Source organism: Mastigoproctus giganteus, chromosome 2, assembly GCF_048544385.1.
Source record: "Mastigoproctus giganteus isolate SK-2022 chromosome 2, ASM4854438v1, whole genome shotgun sequence".
NCBI classification, from domain to species: domain Eukaryota; kingdom Metazoa; phylum Arthropoda; class Arachnida; order Uropygi; family Thelyphonidae; genus Mastigoproctus; species Mastigoproctus giganteus.
Genome location: NC_143576.1, coordinates 167,803,984 through 167,820,373, shown reverse-complemented (window position 1 = coordinate 167,820,373; position 16,390 = coordinate 167,803,984). Strand labels below are relative to the sequence as shown.

At 36.5% G+C, this 16,390-nt stretch overlaps 1 protein-coding gene across 1 annotated transcript in view; it reads left to right on the top strand.

Moving 5' to 3' along the window:
* The window catches only part of LOC150089729 (dipeptidyl peptidase 9), a 483,518-nt gene that overhangs the window by 69,950 nt on the left and 397,178 nt on the right, over window positions 1-16,390 (top strand). Inside the window, 1 exon segment of the mRNA XM_090390084.1 lies at window positions 10,011-10,188. Within this exon segment, the coding sequence (XP_090246210.1) occupies window positions 10,011-10,188 (178 nt within the window).

The following is a 16,390-nucleotide window of genomic DNA, read 5'->3' as shown; positions in this document are numbered from 1 at the left end:
GTGCTCCCCCAGACGACCTTTGAGGCGTCGTTTTGTTTCCCCCACATAACACTCCCCACAATCCGGGCACTTGATGCTATATACGACCCCACTTATATTTTCGTGTGAGATGGGGTCTTTCACCTGTGACACGACCGTGTGCAGCTTCTGACCTGGGAGCTGCACACAGCGCGTCTGGTAATTCCTTAGTATACAAACTATATGCTCGGTTAAACCCGGATAGTAGGGAACGTATGCGGTGGCAATCGGTGTGAAGGACTCACATCTGCTCTGCCCTCCACTAATGTATTTCTCTATGATCCTCTGGGGGTACCCACACTTCAAAAGATCCGCAGTAACACGCTCATACTCTATTTTTCTGTCCTGTGAGGTACCACAATGCGATTTTGCCCTATCTACTAGTGCTCTTATCACACTGTTCCTGTGATGGTTGGCCTGAGCTGAGTTGTAAAGTGAGTATTGGCCTTTGCACATAGGTTTTCTAAACACTTTTGTTTTCAAACACTGGCCTTCTCTACAGATCAACACATCCAGGAATGGCAAAACCCCTCCTTCTTCTACCTTAGAGGTGAATTGTATGAACGGGGAGAAGCTGTTAAGAAAATTCAACGTCTCATCTTCACTCCCCTTCCAAATAATTGAAAAGGTATCATCAAAGTATCTTTTCCACGGACATGAATAATCTAGCCTCGAGCTCCTCCATAGCTAAATTAGCTATGATCGCACTGATGGTAAATCCGCCGTAGCTGAACATTTTTGGGAGAAGCAACATCATATCTCCCCGGACAAAGCAGTCATCACTGATCGGGCGCATAGATTTTGGAACCGCAAGTGGCTCGAGAGCCTATGAATTAGTTCTATTGGGAATAATATAAATAGAGACAGGGGTACACGCATTCATCCCCTCTTTGAGGCGGTAATCCTTGGAGGGGATGAACGTTTTCGCCTGGAACGCTCCCGAGCCGCTTCCGGTTCCAACATGTACTGGAACAGTACACGTTTAAGTGAGATGCACCGTAAACCTGCTGGTATTTAATGAGGCACCGCAGAATAGAAGTGCACTGTTGAGAAAGAAGGCAGAAGCCTTTGAAAGCTTCAGTTATTTTAGCGCTTTTAATCTAGTATATTTTATTGCATTTTAATTCAGTATTTTATTATCATTTTATTTGTACATTCACTGTAAACTACATTTGTTTTATTCTATCTTAATTCAGTATTTTATTATCAGTAACATTTTATTTGTATAATCACATTTATTTTGTTTGATCTACTGTAAATTTATTGTAAATTTAAATATAAAGCTTTTTAAGATTTTGGTTTTCGTTTTTACTTCAATGGTTGGTGAGAAATGCTAAAAATCATAGTATGAATATACCCAACCCCAGAGGCCTATTTGAAGTACAATACACTTTTTTTTACAAATTCTGTAATATTTTGTCTTTACTTATTTTGTTTTATTCCATAAATATAACAAAATAAGTTCAGATTGTTCAACACTTGCGTGAGGACGTTTTACTCACTTTTTCAGCACAAGCTTGACACAATAACCTCAAAATTAAACTGAGCTCACATTGATAACATTCCGCATGAATCGCTTATGGTCAAAAACAAATGATACGAAGGCAGTGTTGCCAACGTGTTAGTTCACAAATTCTGAGCATTCATTCCTAACTTAATACAGTGGACCCCCACTTTATGATTGATTTGCCGTACGATGAAATCACTTTATGATGGACTCTCCATAAAAAAATTCCATTCACTATACAATATGTACTAAGCACTGTTTATTGTGATCACGTTTGTGAATTGAATTATAATTCTATTAAACGGCAATTCTAATAAGCTAAAATAGAAAAATTATAGTATTAGTAGTAGTAAAGGCATGTTATGCAAGAAAGCAAGCTTATGTAGCATTAGCCAAAAAAAAAAAACCCATTCCACACCAGTCCCTTTAAAAGTTTGTCTAGTTCCTCATTGAATTTATTTAAGCTATCAACTTTCACAATGACAGATGGAAGTTTGTTCCAGCAATCAACTACCCACTGGCTAAAGGCAAAGTTTTGCACATCTATTCTACAACTGTCTTTCTTCAATTCGAATTTATGCCCCCTCAGGTTCGTAATCTGAGCAAGAGGAAGAATTCCATCAGAATTGAGTCTGCTCAACCCATTGAAGGCCTTATACACCTCATTCAGATCACCTTGCAGGTGTCTAGTCTACAGATGCTGCAATTTACAAAACTTAAGCCTTTCTTGGTAGGAGAGCTCCGTTCCCCTCACCAATTGTGTTGCCCTTCTCTGTACCCACTCAAGCAACTGTACATCCTTCCTAAAATGAGGCTATAGCCTGTACGCAGTACTCAAGGTGGGGCCTGACCATTGCCTTATACAAAGGGATAATCACCTCCTTTTCCCTTCCAGCAAAATTCCTGCATATCATTGAGAATACCCCATGACCTGCTCTGGCAGCCTGTCTACACTGCTCAGAAAACATATCTGACTGCACAATTACACCCAGGTCTTTTTTCATTTTCTACCACACTAAGTGTAGTACCACACAGTTGGTATGTTTCTCTTGGGTTACTTCTATCCATATGCAGTACTTTGCATTCGTCAATGTTAAACTTCAGTTACCACTTCTCAGCCCATCTACCCAACTTTTCTAGATCCTGTTGCAGTAGCACACTGCCATTACTGTCATTAACAACCCTGCCAACCTTTGCATACTTGGACATTAAGCCTGATATACCTTCATAAATATCATTGATAAATATACAAAACAACAGTGGGTCCAACACAGAACCCTGGGGGACTCCACTAATAACATTAGTCCACGAAGAGCAGCATCCATTGATTACCACTCTGTCTTCTCCCACTCATCCACCCTTTTATCCATTGCAGCAACTTGCCCTTAATACCATACTGTTCCAATTTGTACAGTAGTCTTCTATGCACAACAGTATCAATAGCTTTCCTGAAATCTAAGTATATGATATCAAAATTATTTTTTTCATCCAGTTGCTTTGTAACCACATCATAGTATCTTTCCCTTGACAAACGCATGCTGTGTGAATTATTACTGCAGTCTTGTCTAGATGATCCTGCAATGCATCTTTAACCAGTGACTCCATTATTTTCTCCGGAACAGAAGTCAAACTAACAGGAATTAATCCACAATTCCAGCTATTGATATTATTGCAGATGCAATTAGATCAACTTTAATACCTGTTTATAATAGATTGCAGGAACAGAAAAGCCCAATAAACAGAAACGGCAAATTGTTTTTATTGTTTTATGGTTGTGACCTCCAGAAATGTGCTTTAGAAAAATATCACAGACATTCAAAATTGATTCTTATAACTGAGAATACAATAATGATGAAAGTTTAGTGCGTTTTAATGATTGGAAATTGTTTTTTTTTTTTTTTTTTAAATTTTATTCTATAAAGTGGCTGATTCTACTAGTAATCAGTGTTAAACTGTGCATGCTTATTTCATTCTACGAATGACTTACGAATGTCTCTGACCGGACCACATGGTCTTTCCTCTCGGTCAATAGCAACATTTATAAACATGTTGGTCGCGTGTTTTGTTTTTGCATCCTTTAGTTGAAGTAATTTTTTGTATTGTGTTTATTTGACATAAACTTCAAAGAGCTTATCTTGGAAGCTACTAGGCTTTGCATACCAACTAAGAAATATTTTTCAAGGTTTAGGCCTAAATGGATGTTAGATGAACTAATGAGACATGGCAGAGAAGAAAAATGCAGGATGCATATAAATTAATGGGTGACATGGAAGCCTATGATAGATATAAGCTGGTCTGTAACCAAGTCACAAAGTAGATTAGGCAGGCAAAGACAGATTATGAGAAAACCTTGGCAGAGGATGCAAAGAAAAACAGAAAAGAGTTCTTTACCTATTTAAACTCTAGAAGGAAAGGGATGAATCAGATTGGTCCACTGGATATTGATGGTTCAACAGTTGAGGATCCTGCTCAGGTGGCTAACAAACTAAACAAGTATTTTGCATCTACATTCACACATGATGAGTTATTCAGGAAGGGGAATGCCAGACTTGAAGTAAACTCTGATTTTGTAATAACTGAGAGGAAAGTGGATTAGAAATTGTTGAGGATAAACATAAAAAAGGTACCTGGGGTGGATGGGATCTATCCAGTTATATTAAAGGAGGCAGCAAAGGAAGTAAGCAAAACCTTAGCCATAATTATGAGAGCTTCTTTGGACTCAGGGAAGGTACCTATAGACTGGAGATATGCAGATGTGACCCCAATTAACAAAGGAGGATCAAAGGCTGACACTAGTAATTATAGACCTGTGAGTTTACCTTCGGTTCCAGGAAAATTAATGGAGGCACTGGTTAAAGAAGCACTGCAGGATCATCTAGACAAGACTTCAGTTATAGCTTGGACACAGCATGGTTTTGTTAAGGGAAAGTGTTGCCTGACCAATTTGATTGGATACTATGATGCAGTCACAAAAGAACTGGATGCAGGGAATAACTTTGATATTATATATTTGGATCTTAGAAAGGCTTTTGATACTGTTGCACATGGAAGACTGCTACTCAAATTGGAGCAGTGTGGCATTGGAGACAAATTGCTGCTATGGATAAAGGGATAGTTGAGGGGGAGAAGACAGAGAGTGGTAATTAATGGACACTGCTCATCGTGGACTAATGTTGTTAGTGGAATCCCTCAGGGTTCAGTGTTGGGTCCATTATTGTTTTCTGTATTTATAAATAATATTGATGATGCTATATCAAGCTTAGTGTCCACGTTTGCAGACAATACAAAGGTTGGCAGGGTTCTTAAGGACACTACTGACGCTATGCTGCTGCAACAAGATCTGGAAAGGTTGAGCAGATGGGCTGAGAGGTGGCAAATGAAGTTTAACATTGACAAATGTAAAGTACTACATATGGGAAACAGCAACCCCAGAGCAACGTATCAACTCTGTGGTACTACACTGACAGTGGTAGAGAATGAAAAGGATCTGTGGGTAATTGTGCAGGCAGATATGAAGTTCTCTGAGCACTGCAGACGGGCTGTAAGAGTAACTCATGGTGTCTTGTCAATGATATACAGGAATTTTTCTACCAGGGATCAAGAGGTGATTATTCCCTTGTATAAGACAATGGTCAGGCCACACTTTGAGTACTGTATACAGGTCTGGAGGCCTCATTTCAAGAAGGATGTAGAGCTGCTGGAACGAGTACAGAGAAGGGCAACAAGATTAGTGAATGGAACAAAGGGTTGATCTTACGAAGAAAGTCTTAAGTTTTGCAAATTACAGTGTCTGGAGACTAGGCACCGGCGAGGTGATCTGATAGAGATGTATAAAGCTTGAATGGTTTGAGCATGCTCAATGTCAATGGGGATTCTTCCTCTTGCTCAGAATAATCACCTGAGAGGGCATAAATTCAAATTGAGGAAAGACAGATGTAGGATAGATGTGCGGAAATTTGCCTTTAGCCAGCGGGTAGTTGGTTGGTGGAACAGACTTCCTTTCCTTGTTGTGGAAGTTGATAGCCTAAATAAATTTAAGTCTTAGCTGGACAGGTATTTCGAACGAACAGAGAGGTGAAATGGGAGTGGTTTTTTTTTTTTTTTTTTTGGCTGATGCTGCATAAGCTTTCTTTCTTGCATCATATGCCTCTACTAATGCTAATATGAAAGAAGATAGTTGTTTGACATTAGACTTGAATTTTTGTGATTGTAATTTTTAGGAAATACTTATAAAGGGAGGTTGTTCCAGAAAACAGAAGTTGAAGGAATGAATGAGGAAGAACAGTTGGTTCTGTGAGTTTGAAGTTGGACAGTACATGGATGGTGACTGGTTGTGGCAAGTGTTCAGACTGGTTTGGAAGATATAGCAGGAATGTAGAAAGACATGCAATGGAAACAGAACATTTATGAGACAGATTGGAGAGACTATAAGAGATAGGTCATTAATTAACCTAACTGCCCTCTTTTGAATGGAATCTAGAAGCCTGAGAGAGGTTTTTGGGGAAAACCACTGCAGATATGGGAACAATATCTGCAGTGGTTGTAGCCCTACAATAGAAGGGCTGCACAAATCAGCCCTTCTATTGTAGGGCTGATTTGTGCAGTGTGAGTGGCTGTTTGGAAGAAAAGTAATACCAAGAGCAAAATGGAAAACCCAGTTTTTTAGCTGCAGAGGAAACAATATTTGTGTTCTGCTTTTGTCAAGAAAGATAGGGAAATTCCTAATAAAGATATCTGATCTTGTCTAGAATTCCGAATGTCATCGAAGATAAGCATAAGAGCAGAAGAACTAAGTTATCTTTGCCCCACTGTAGAATTACCTGGAGATCAGCATTTAAAGAATTGGTAGTAGATATCGGAGAAGTTGAAACTGTTTGTGCAGGGAAAGGTTTGTCAACTCGCAGGTGGAATGAAATGTGCTATCATCAGCAAAACTGTGTATAGGATTTCGGTCAATGGAAGAAGGTTATTAATATACAAGAGTAAAAGAGTGGGAGAAAGAACTGAAGCTTGGGGAACACCTGCAGTAGTGGAGAAATTAGAAGACACAGCCATCTACTCTCACCCACAGTGAGAAGTCAATGAGCAAACTGGATACCCAAAGTTGGAAAACCATGAGACCAGCTTATTTAGAAAAACTGCTTTATGCCAAACATGATCAAAAGTCTCTGAAAGTCAAGGCAACTGCTTGAGTTTCACCAAGGTTTTTTCATTATGAGTAACATAATGAAATTTTCCATAGATGAGTAACATAAGCCAGTATATCCGTAATGGATTGATAGAATCCATGCTTATGATCATTGATCAGATAGAAAGTTTCTAGATAGTTTAGGAGCTGGTGGTTGATAAATTTCTCCATTTACTTTAGAAAGGTTGTTGTTATATTGTTGTTATTTGGTTTTTTAGTAGCATTAGCAACTAAGGCCATATTGCTCCGGGGATGTGCAGTGGTCATTCCCTAACCTTTCCGCATCCTCCGTATTTTGGTGGTCACTGGCTCGAACCCCATTCTAATCAAGAAGCTTGTGCTATGCACTGCTGCTTCTGCCCACCTGGCTATGGAGGCACCACTTTAGAAAGAGTAGAAGTAAGTGCCAGTGCCGGCTTAAGGCATGATCGAGTGGTTCCTCCAAACAGGGCACTAAAATGTAGGGGATTCAGAATGCCCCGAAAATTCACTGATTTGCTGTAAATTTCAAGTCGGAGAGAGTGCACCAAAAAATCTTGCACAGAGTCCTGATAGACCTGGGGCCCCCCTCTGGTAAGTGCAGTGGAATGATAATTGTATGGGAGGAATTATCACCCTTTTTAGGAACTGACTGATATGAGCAAATTTCCAAGAAGGGTGTAATAACTGGTGTAATAAGAAAGTGTAAAAAGGCAACACAGAACAGGAGTAAACTTGGGAGCATAGGTTTTGAGAACAAGTGGAGAAATACCATCAGGGAATACTATCTTGCCACTTTCTTGGCAAGTCTGTTCAAAATTCTTCTGACACCTTTTTGATGGAAATCCACAGGAGGCATTAAATGGATTTTGCTTGGAATAGTAGGAGGTGGTTTACCAAGATCATCATTACACGAGTTAGAAGAAAAGTAGAATGCTAGCAGGTCAGTCTTATCTTTAGCTGGAGTAGAAATAGAACCATCCAGTTTTGACAGCTGTTCAAATGTTGCAACCAGTAGCTTTTGCAAGAGACCAGAATGCTTGATTACTATTTGGACAAGAAACAGATTTTTACTCTTAGCTTTTTCAAATTCTAGTTTGGACTGATTAATAACTTCTTTACAATTGTTGCGAGCTTTGGTGTAGGCAGAAAATGAACCTAGGGATTTGCATGCAAGCAAATTGCAATATGCAACATTCTTATCTTGAACAGCCTTAACACATTTATTGGAAAGTCAAGGTTTAGATAAAGGACAAGATTTTAAGGTGGAGTGCGGAATAAAGGATTCCATCCCTAAAAGAATAATTTTACTTAAACTATCTGAGCAAACATTGGCATCAAAGATTTAAAATGATAATCCAACCAAGGAAAAGAAGAAAAGAAATCTTGCAGATCATCCCATTTTGCATTCTCGTTATGCCAAACAACACGAGGTCTATACTGGCCATGACGGAAAGGCTCCATTGGAGAAGAGACCATCACAAAGTTGTGATCTGCGGAGCTTAGAGTACCACTCACCTCTTCTGTCTATTTAGAAAGGTTGTTTGTGAGAAAAAGATCACTGTTGTTGTTGGCTGTGTGATTAGGATTGTCTTATATTCTAGTAGGTAAATGAACAATCTATGTGAAGTCATTAGTAATTGTGAAAATCTCAGCATCTTGACCAGCTAGGTCCATATGACTAGAAAATAGAAGCTAGCTGTGAACATTAAAATCACTAAGGAAAATTACCTTGCTGTTAGAAAAAGTTTGACTGGAGAAAGTAAAGTTTCAAAGAGAGGAAGTCAAAGAGCTCCAAGTAATTAGTGGAGTTGGGAGAACAATAGGAACAACAGATGAATTTAACAGAATGTGGTAGATAGATTTTAAGCCAGAGAAGATAGAAGATTGAAAAGAGGATATTTGAAATTAAATTTCTGACAGGGAATATCAGAGTTGACATACGCAACCATCTTTGAAGCAAAAGGAATCATACAGTGAATAATTAGGGCAACTGAGATGAGCAGTGGTCGAAGAAACTGATAATTGGGATTGTGTCATTAAAAGTAAGTGGGGCTTGGCAGACTGTAAGTGGAAATGCTGGAAAAGGAAATGGAGACTGCCGTTGATAGTCAATTTTAGGATTAACTTCTCTCTCATCAGATTTTAGTTGTTTTCCAGTGACAACACTCAGACAAAATAGCATTTAGACCATTGGATTTGAAATTGGTTTAAACTTTTTTATAGTACCAGTAGGCCATCTGTTGGGAATGGCCAGCCATTGGGAATTAGTTACATTCCACAGCTTTAATCTTCTGCACACATGGGAGTCCAAGATGAATTGTATACTTTGGATGGCATTGTGTGGTACTGTAGGGGCGCAGTTCTTTTTCAAAAATGCTTTCGAAATATTTTCTCTTGTAGATGATTTAGATCTACAGAAGTAGCGAAGATCGGAGAAAAGTTTATTTTACTTCTAGGAAAGCTCCTAAAATTAAGTCTCTGAAGGACTTAATTCGAAGTTAAGTCCTTCAGAGAGGACTTAACTTTGAGTCCATTTTACTTAACAAACACTGAAATTAATATTGTACACAACAGTTTGGCAGAAATTCAAGAAAATGATATAATTGGGAGAAGCTCACTGTGGAAGAAAACATGTCAACTCCAAATGCAGCTAATCACCTTTAACAAGTTACAGTTTTTCTTTCCAAACAGTGGAAAATGTAACTGGATTTCAAACTGATAGAAACTCTAAGGAGAAGGTGTGAACATTGATATGAGGAAAAGTTGCAGAAAGTTTTGTTCAGTGATGAAGCAAAAATTAACTTTTTAGATTGAAAAGTTAATTTTTAATAGGGATTCTATAGAGAATTAATTTATAGAAATTCTTCAAGTCTCTATAAAAATGATATTTAAATAATGTAGACTAGTAAATACAGTATTTTCCAACTTCCTAAGGACATTTCAAAATAATTCTTTTTTATATCTCTCTCTTTCTCTCATTATAAAAGTTGACATATGCCAACCCTTTTTATAATAAGAAGCAATAAAGAAGACAACATTTGAAGTATTTTTCTTTTATAGAACAATGAATTAAGTTATTAAAATAGTGAATGTAGTTAATTAAGTGAATGCTGACCCTTTTAAAAATAAGAAATAATTACTTTGAATTGTAAATTTCATTACTTCAAATGTTAAATTAGAATTGTTAATTAAAGTTAACAAGTAAAATTACAAGGGAAAAACTTAAATTTGTATTTTAATAATTTCTGAGAAGTGCTGTTACTTTTATTACTACTTGCTGCTTTTAGTTTAAAAATTGTTATTTTCCCCCCTTAGCCCCTTCCATTTTTTCCTCAAGAACTCAAAACATCATCCGATGGTGCAAGATTAAATCCCCAGATGTGTCCCTGGAATCCAAATTTAGTTGCCTATGTTCATAATTTTGATTTATGGGTATGCAACATTGAAACTTCCTCAGAAGTCAGATTGACTTTTGCAAGAAAAGGTAGCATAGGTGAAACTTTTTTATTTTAAAATCTTGTTAAATACCTTTTAAAATTGATTTTATGCACTAAGTGAAAAACTAATTATAATGCACAGCATATATATATGAGCGTAAGACAATATACAGCAGAGATAAATGAAAACTGCATATTTTTAGCTATTGAACTTGTCATCCAAGCTAAAGAATCAGAACACATGTAAAATGCAAACACTTGAAATAAATATACATGTTCATTGAACTTCTGAGGAAGTTAAGATTAAAACTGAAACATGTATGATATAGACTAACTGTAAATGTGCAATATCATAGATCATTGATTTTTTCCCTTATGAGAGGGGATCAGTAAATAATAACAGATATTCAGTCTTGTAACCACATGGGATGTAGATAGTGTACATTTGTTTGGTGGAGAAATTAAATTGTACATTTGGTACCTAACATTTTTGATGTATATTATATATACAAATATATATAATACACCATGAAGCTCAGGGAGTTATGTGACTGGAAGAAGATATACAAATATTGCAAATAAAGATTGAAATACAATAAAATAAAAGAAAAGAAATAATGTTTAGAGAAAAATAAATTATAGTATTTTACTAGTCATTGCACTTTGGGGGTGGGGCAGCCATGTGAAAAAGGCAGTAGGATGTTATTTTGAGTCAAAATCCAACTTCATTAGACTGGTCTGATAAAGAGTTAATGTCTGATGTAGGATGTTATTTTGAGTCAAAATCCAACTTCATTAGACTGGTCTGATAAAGAGTTAATGTCTGATGCAGGCCCAAAGCGGAGGATGAGTCTGGATAAATTTAGGTGGAAGTCATGGCAAGTGACACTGGTCTAAATGGTGGTGGTAGTAATAGTGTCGGCTTAAAAATGAGTTAATCTTTAATTGTTTCCTTTTTGATGCTGTTTACAAGTAATTAATTCTCTAATTATAAATAATTTGAAGTTTCATAAAAGGGTTCAACAGCTAAGTCGTTGGTTAAATTTATAAATCTTAAAACTTTATTATAGTCCCTCACACGTGAAAATTTTGGTGTCTTTTTTTTCCTTGCATCTGTGTCACATCATTATCTTTATTTCTGCTAGAATCACCTCTTTTCCTTTTTTCAATAGTAAGGGCAGTTTCCTTCTTAGATAATATTTTGCATGTTGGATTTTCATTTTTCCTCCTTCACCCCTGAATAAAAATGTGGGCAGATGTGTGTGTATATGTAATTCCAGAAATATTTGTAGGAAACAGACTTTGATTTCCCACTTCTTTGACATAGCTAGGGCCTGAATTTCAGTGATTAGTGTTGATTAATGTTAGCTGCATGACATAAATCCTTTAAAAAATTATAAACATCAAATCTTAGCCAAAACAACTATAACAACTATAATTCAACAACTATAATAAGATTGAATACTTCAGAAAATACAAAGTAAACTATCTTCTGAATTTAAGGTTATTTGAATTAAAACATTTAAATAATTCTTTAACTGGCAAGCATAACATTAGTTTAGTATTTTATGATTCAGGTAAATATGTCATTAATACGTATCACTATAGTTAATTATAAATTTAATTTTCTCTTTCAGAAAGTATAATAAGATTATTAAATATATTACCACATGAAATTAATTATATAGTTTATTAAGTTATTTGCTTAAACTACTATACATATGGTAACATTTCAGTTATCTTACCGATACCCATCATCAGACCGTATTGCTGACAGATTCCTCTTGCCGATGCTCCCAGAAACCTGATGTGCATACCCCGGGGTGATGTCTACCACTGGTAATAGGTCTGGCAGAAAATCATGGTTTATATGCTTTTATATTAGCAAACAGGTACAGTGATTCTGAGCTGTTAGGATTCAATTGGTATGCACATCAGATTTTTGGGAGCATCGGCAAGAGGAATCTGTCAGTCTGATGATGGGTATCAGTAAGATACCTGAAACGTTACCTTATGTATAGTAGTTTAGGCGAATAGCCTAATAAACTATATTATTAATTTCACGAGGTATGAGAGTGGTAATATATTTAGTAATAATCTTAATGGAAAACAATGATATAATGTCCTTTCCTAACTAAATTAAAGTATAATAGCTTAGTACGCAGAGTAAATTACATCATTAATGTTTTAGTATTAATGGTGACAAATGATGCAAGAAAGCAAGCAAATATTATACAGCAAAAATATTATACAGAATTATACAGCAAAAAAAAAAAAAAAAATCCCATTTCACATATCCATCCTCCTCCAATAGTTTGTCAGTTTTTCCTTGAAATTATTCAAGCTATCCACTTCCACAACATCAAATGGAAGTTTGTTCCAGCAATCAACCACCCATTGGCTAAAGGCAAATTTCTGCACATCTATTCTGCAGCCATCCTTCCTCAATTTCAATTTATGCCCCTTCTTGTGGGTAGTCTGAACAAGAGGAAAATCCTATCAGCTTGCTCAATCCATTCAAAGCCATAAACACCTCAATTGCAGGTACCTAGTCTCCACGTGCTGCAGTTTGCAGAACTAAAGCCTTTCTTGTTAAGAGCACCCCCTTTGTTCTCCTCACCAATCTTATTGCCATTCTCTGTACCCACTCCAGCAGCCCTACATCCTTCCTAAAACGAGGCTTCCACACCTGTATGTTGGACTCAAGGTGTGTCCTTGAGTCCAGCATAACAGAAATTTTGCTAGCAGGAATAAGAATGGAATATCATCTTATTCCTGCTACCAAAATTCCTGTATATCATTGACAAAACCCCATATGCTGTCCTGGCAGCCTTTCTGCACTGCTCAGAGAATTTCATGTCTGACTGTACAATTACTTCTAGGTCTTTTTCATTTCCACTGTGCTGAGTGTAGTACCACACAGTTAGTATATTAATCTGGGGGTTACTGCTACCCATATGCAGTATTTTGCATTTGTCAATCTTAAACCTCAATTGCCATTTCTCAGCCCAACTGTCAAAAAACCCTTAAATGATTGGGCTTTTCTTACCTCTGTAAATTTATTTCTCCCTAGATTGACTGGCAGTAAATGTGTGTATGTTGTGTGCTACTTTCATGAGAAATAATATCACGTGTTCCAACAGTGTGTATAATTTCCAGTCAATATCATCATTGTAGGAATGATAGCAGGTTGGATCTATAATCTGCCTTTTAATTCTGCATATAATATTAAAAACACCATGCATAAACTTAATCAAATATCAGCAGCACTCTAGCTTTTAATTCACATAAGTAGAAAAACTACCATTTTTGCGCTCTCTCTCTCTCTCTCTCTCTGCTAAATATAAACAGCTCAGTTGAAAATTATCTGCTCTTTTCCTTGAACCAGAGTAAACATTGAGCACCATCATTTAGTTAGCTTAAAAATGCAAGAATGCATTACATGAAAACAGCATGAGTCAGTGGAAGTAAATGAAATAAACCCATCCTGCTAGATGTCAACATTGCAGGCCAGTTGTGTCAGTGTAATGGGGTGGGGCACGTTTTGGTGATGCACATTGTGCTCCTTGCTACCAGTAGAACAACATTTGGATGTAACAGGTTATCTGGAAATTGATTCCAACCAGACACTTCATGGTTGCAGTGACTGGGTTCTCCAAACAGAATAAAATACCACGTCACAAGAGAAGTTCCAGGAACATGAAAGTGAATCATCAATCCAACTGAACATTGCTGGATGAGGTGTAATGAGCCGTTCAGAGTAATCTGCAGCCATCCAGTTTGCAACAACTGTGGTTAGCAATTCAGTCAACATGAACCAGCATACCTGTGGCATACTTTTGTCACCTTGTTGGTTTATGTCACAACAAATCCAGGTTATTGAGGGCTGAAGGAGGAAGGACCTACTTGTTGTTATGTAGGTGTACCTAATAAAGTGATCACCAAGTGTACTGCTCTTTAGGGCTGGTTCCCTAGAAAATGGAATATATATAATTGGAATAACCATCTTAATCCATTAGTTGAAATAAATGAACTTTTTTCCCTTTATTTTTGTTATTACTATGATATAATGATATAGATGCAGAAGGATTCTACATGCTGACAATTGGTTATTGTCGTCACTAGAAAATTTCAATTAATTTCATTAAATATGCAAATAATACATCTCAAGTAGCATATCTTCAACTATGTTATTTGAGATGAATTATTATGATTATCTAAACATTGCTTATCCGGAAGAACATAATTTACTTTGAAAGAACATAATTTACTTTGAATGAGTGTGTTCTTGCTAACAACGAGATCACAACTTGTTGCATGAATGACATATAGCGAATGTGTAGAATGCCATTGCATATGTGTACATTAGAGTAGTGGAAAAAGGAAATATAACTATTAAATGTGTAATTAATGATCGTATTTTATATAGAATTTGCAAACCTAGTTTCGGTACATGTTATAAGTTAATGATAGCCTAAACTTAATGAAGACAAAGCAGAAGAATCTGCTAAAAGTTAAGTAAACAAGTGGGAATTTTGTTGCAAAAATCTTTGAACAATTCTGATAACTTGATAAAAGTACAGCAAACTGTCAAAATAACGGCACCTCAAATAAAGGGACATTCGAGCAACAGCACATTGAGATCGGATATTTACATACAGTGCAGATGTCTTGCAGTGCTGGGAAAAAGAAAACATCAAGTCATGTGATTACTTTATTTGTATACGTTCGCCATTTTGAAAGGGAATTCTGTACTGATATCATGGATTATACCATTGATACTACTGTTTTACATTTATTTTAAATTAACCCCCCCCACCACTATGGCTCCTAAAGTTAATAAACCTCATACAGGAAGAAAAGAACAACATGAAAGCTTAGTGACAAACTTGATATAATAAAGAAAATAGAATGGGGCGTAAGTAGGAGTGTATTAATGGCAGAATATAACATTGGATCGTCAATATTGTATATTAAACATTCATTCATTTTGTATGATATTAAACATTCAAAGCACAGACTTTTAGAATTTATTGCATGTTCAGAACCTAACAATAAGATAGCTGATAGAAAAAGTTTACACAAGCCAAAATTAGAAAAGTTAATGCTGCATGGGTGATTTTTTTTTAAAACAATCAAAAGGTGGGGCTATATCAAGGTCAATGATTATTGCCAAAGCAAAAGATTTTAAAGAAAAAATGGACATTGATACAACAATTGCTTTTACTGATGGATGGTTAACTAAATTTAAAATAAGGAACGGAATTAGAAAAATTCTCCCCCATATCTAATTTTCTTAGACATTGTGGGAGAAACGCAATCTGCTGACACAGAGGTGACTAAAGAATACAGTGTGACATTTGAGAAGCTTGTTAATGACAGTAATCTTACAGCTACCCAAATATACAATGCTGATGAAACCAGTCTCTACTGGAAATGTTTGCCTCAAAAAACATCGGCAGGTTGCAAAGAAAGAAGTGCAAGTGATTTTAAGCAACATAAAGAAAAAGGGACAGTTCTTATGTGTGCAAATGCATCGGGCCAACATAGAATTAAGCCTTAAGTAATTGGTAAATACTGTCATCCGTGATTCTTGATGGGAATTACCTTTGCCAGGGTTCAAAAATATGCTTGGATGGATAAGGAAATTTTTCAAGATTGGTTCACTCATAAATTTGTTCTAGCAGTTCAAAAGAATTTATGATAAGGAAAACAGTCTGAATTCTAAATGTGTCTTACTTATTTGTTGCTGTAGTAGTAGTAGTAGTAGTAGTGGCACATGATGCAAGAAAGCAAGTGTAGGAGCTTATGCAGCATCAGCAAAAAAAAAAAAAAAAAAAAAAAAAATCATCACACCATTCCCTCCAAATGCCTGTCCAGTTCCTCCTTAAATTTATTTAACCTATCAACTTCCACAACGACAGATGGAAGTTTGTTCCAGCAATTAACCACCCGCTGGCTAAAGGCAAATTTCCGCACATCTATTCTACATCTGTCCTTTCTTAATTTGAACTTATGTCCCCGTAGGTTCGTAATCTGAACAAGTGGAAGGATCCCATCAGAATTCAGCGTGCTCAACCCATTCAAGGCCTTATAGACCTCAATCAGATCACCGCGCAGGTGCCTAGTCTCCAGCCACTGCAATTTGCAGAACTTAAGCCTCTCTTGGTAAGAGAATCCCTTCATTCCCCTCACCAATCGTGTTGCTCTTCTCTGTACACGCTCAAGCAAATCTACATCCTTCCTAAAATGAGGCCT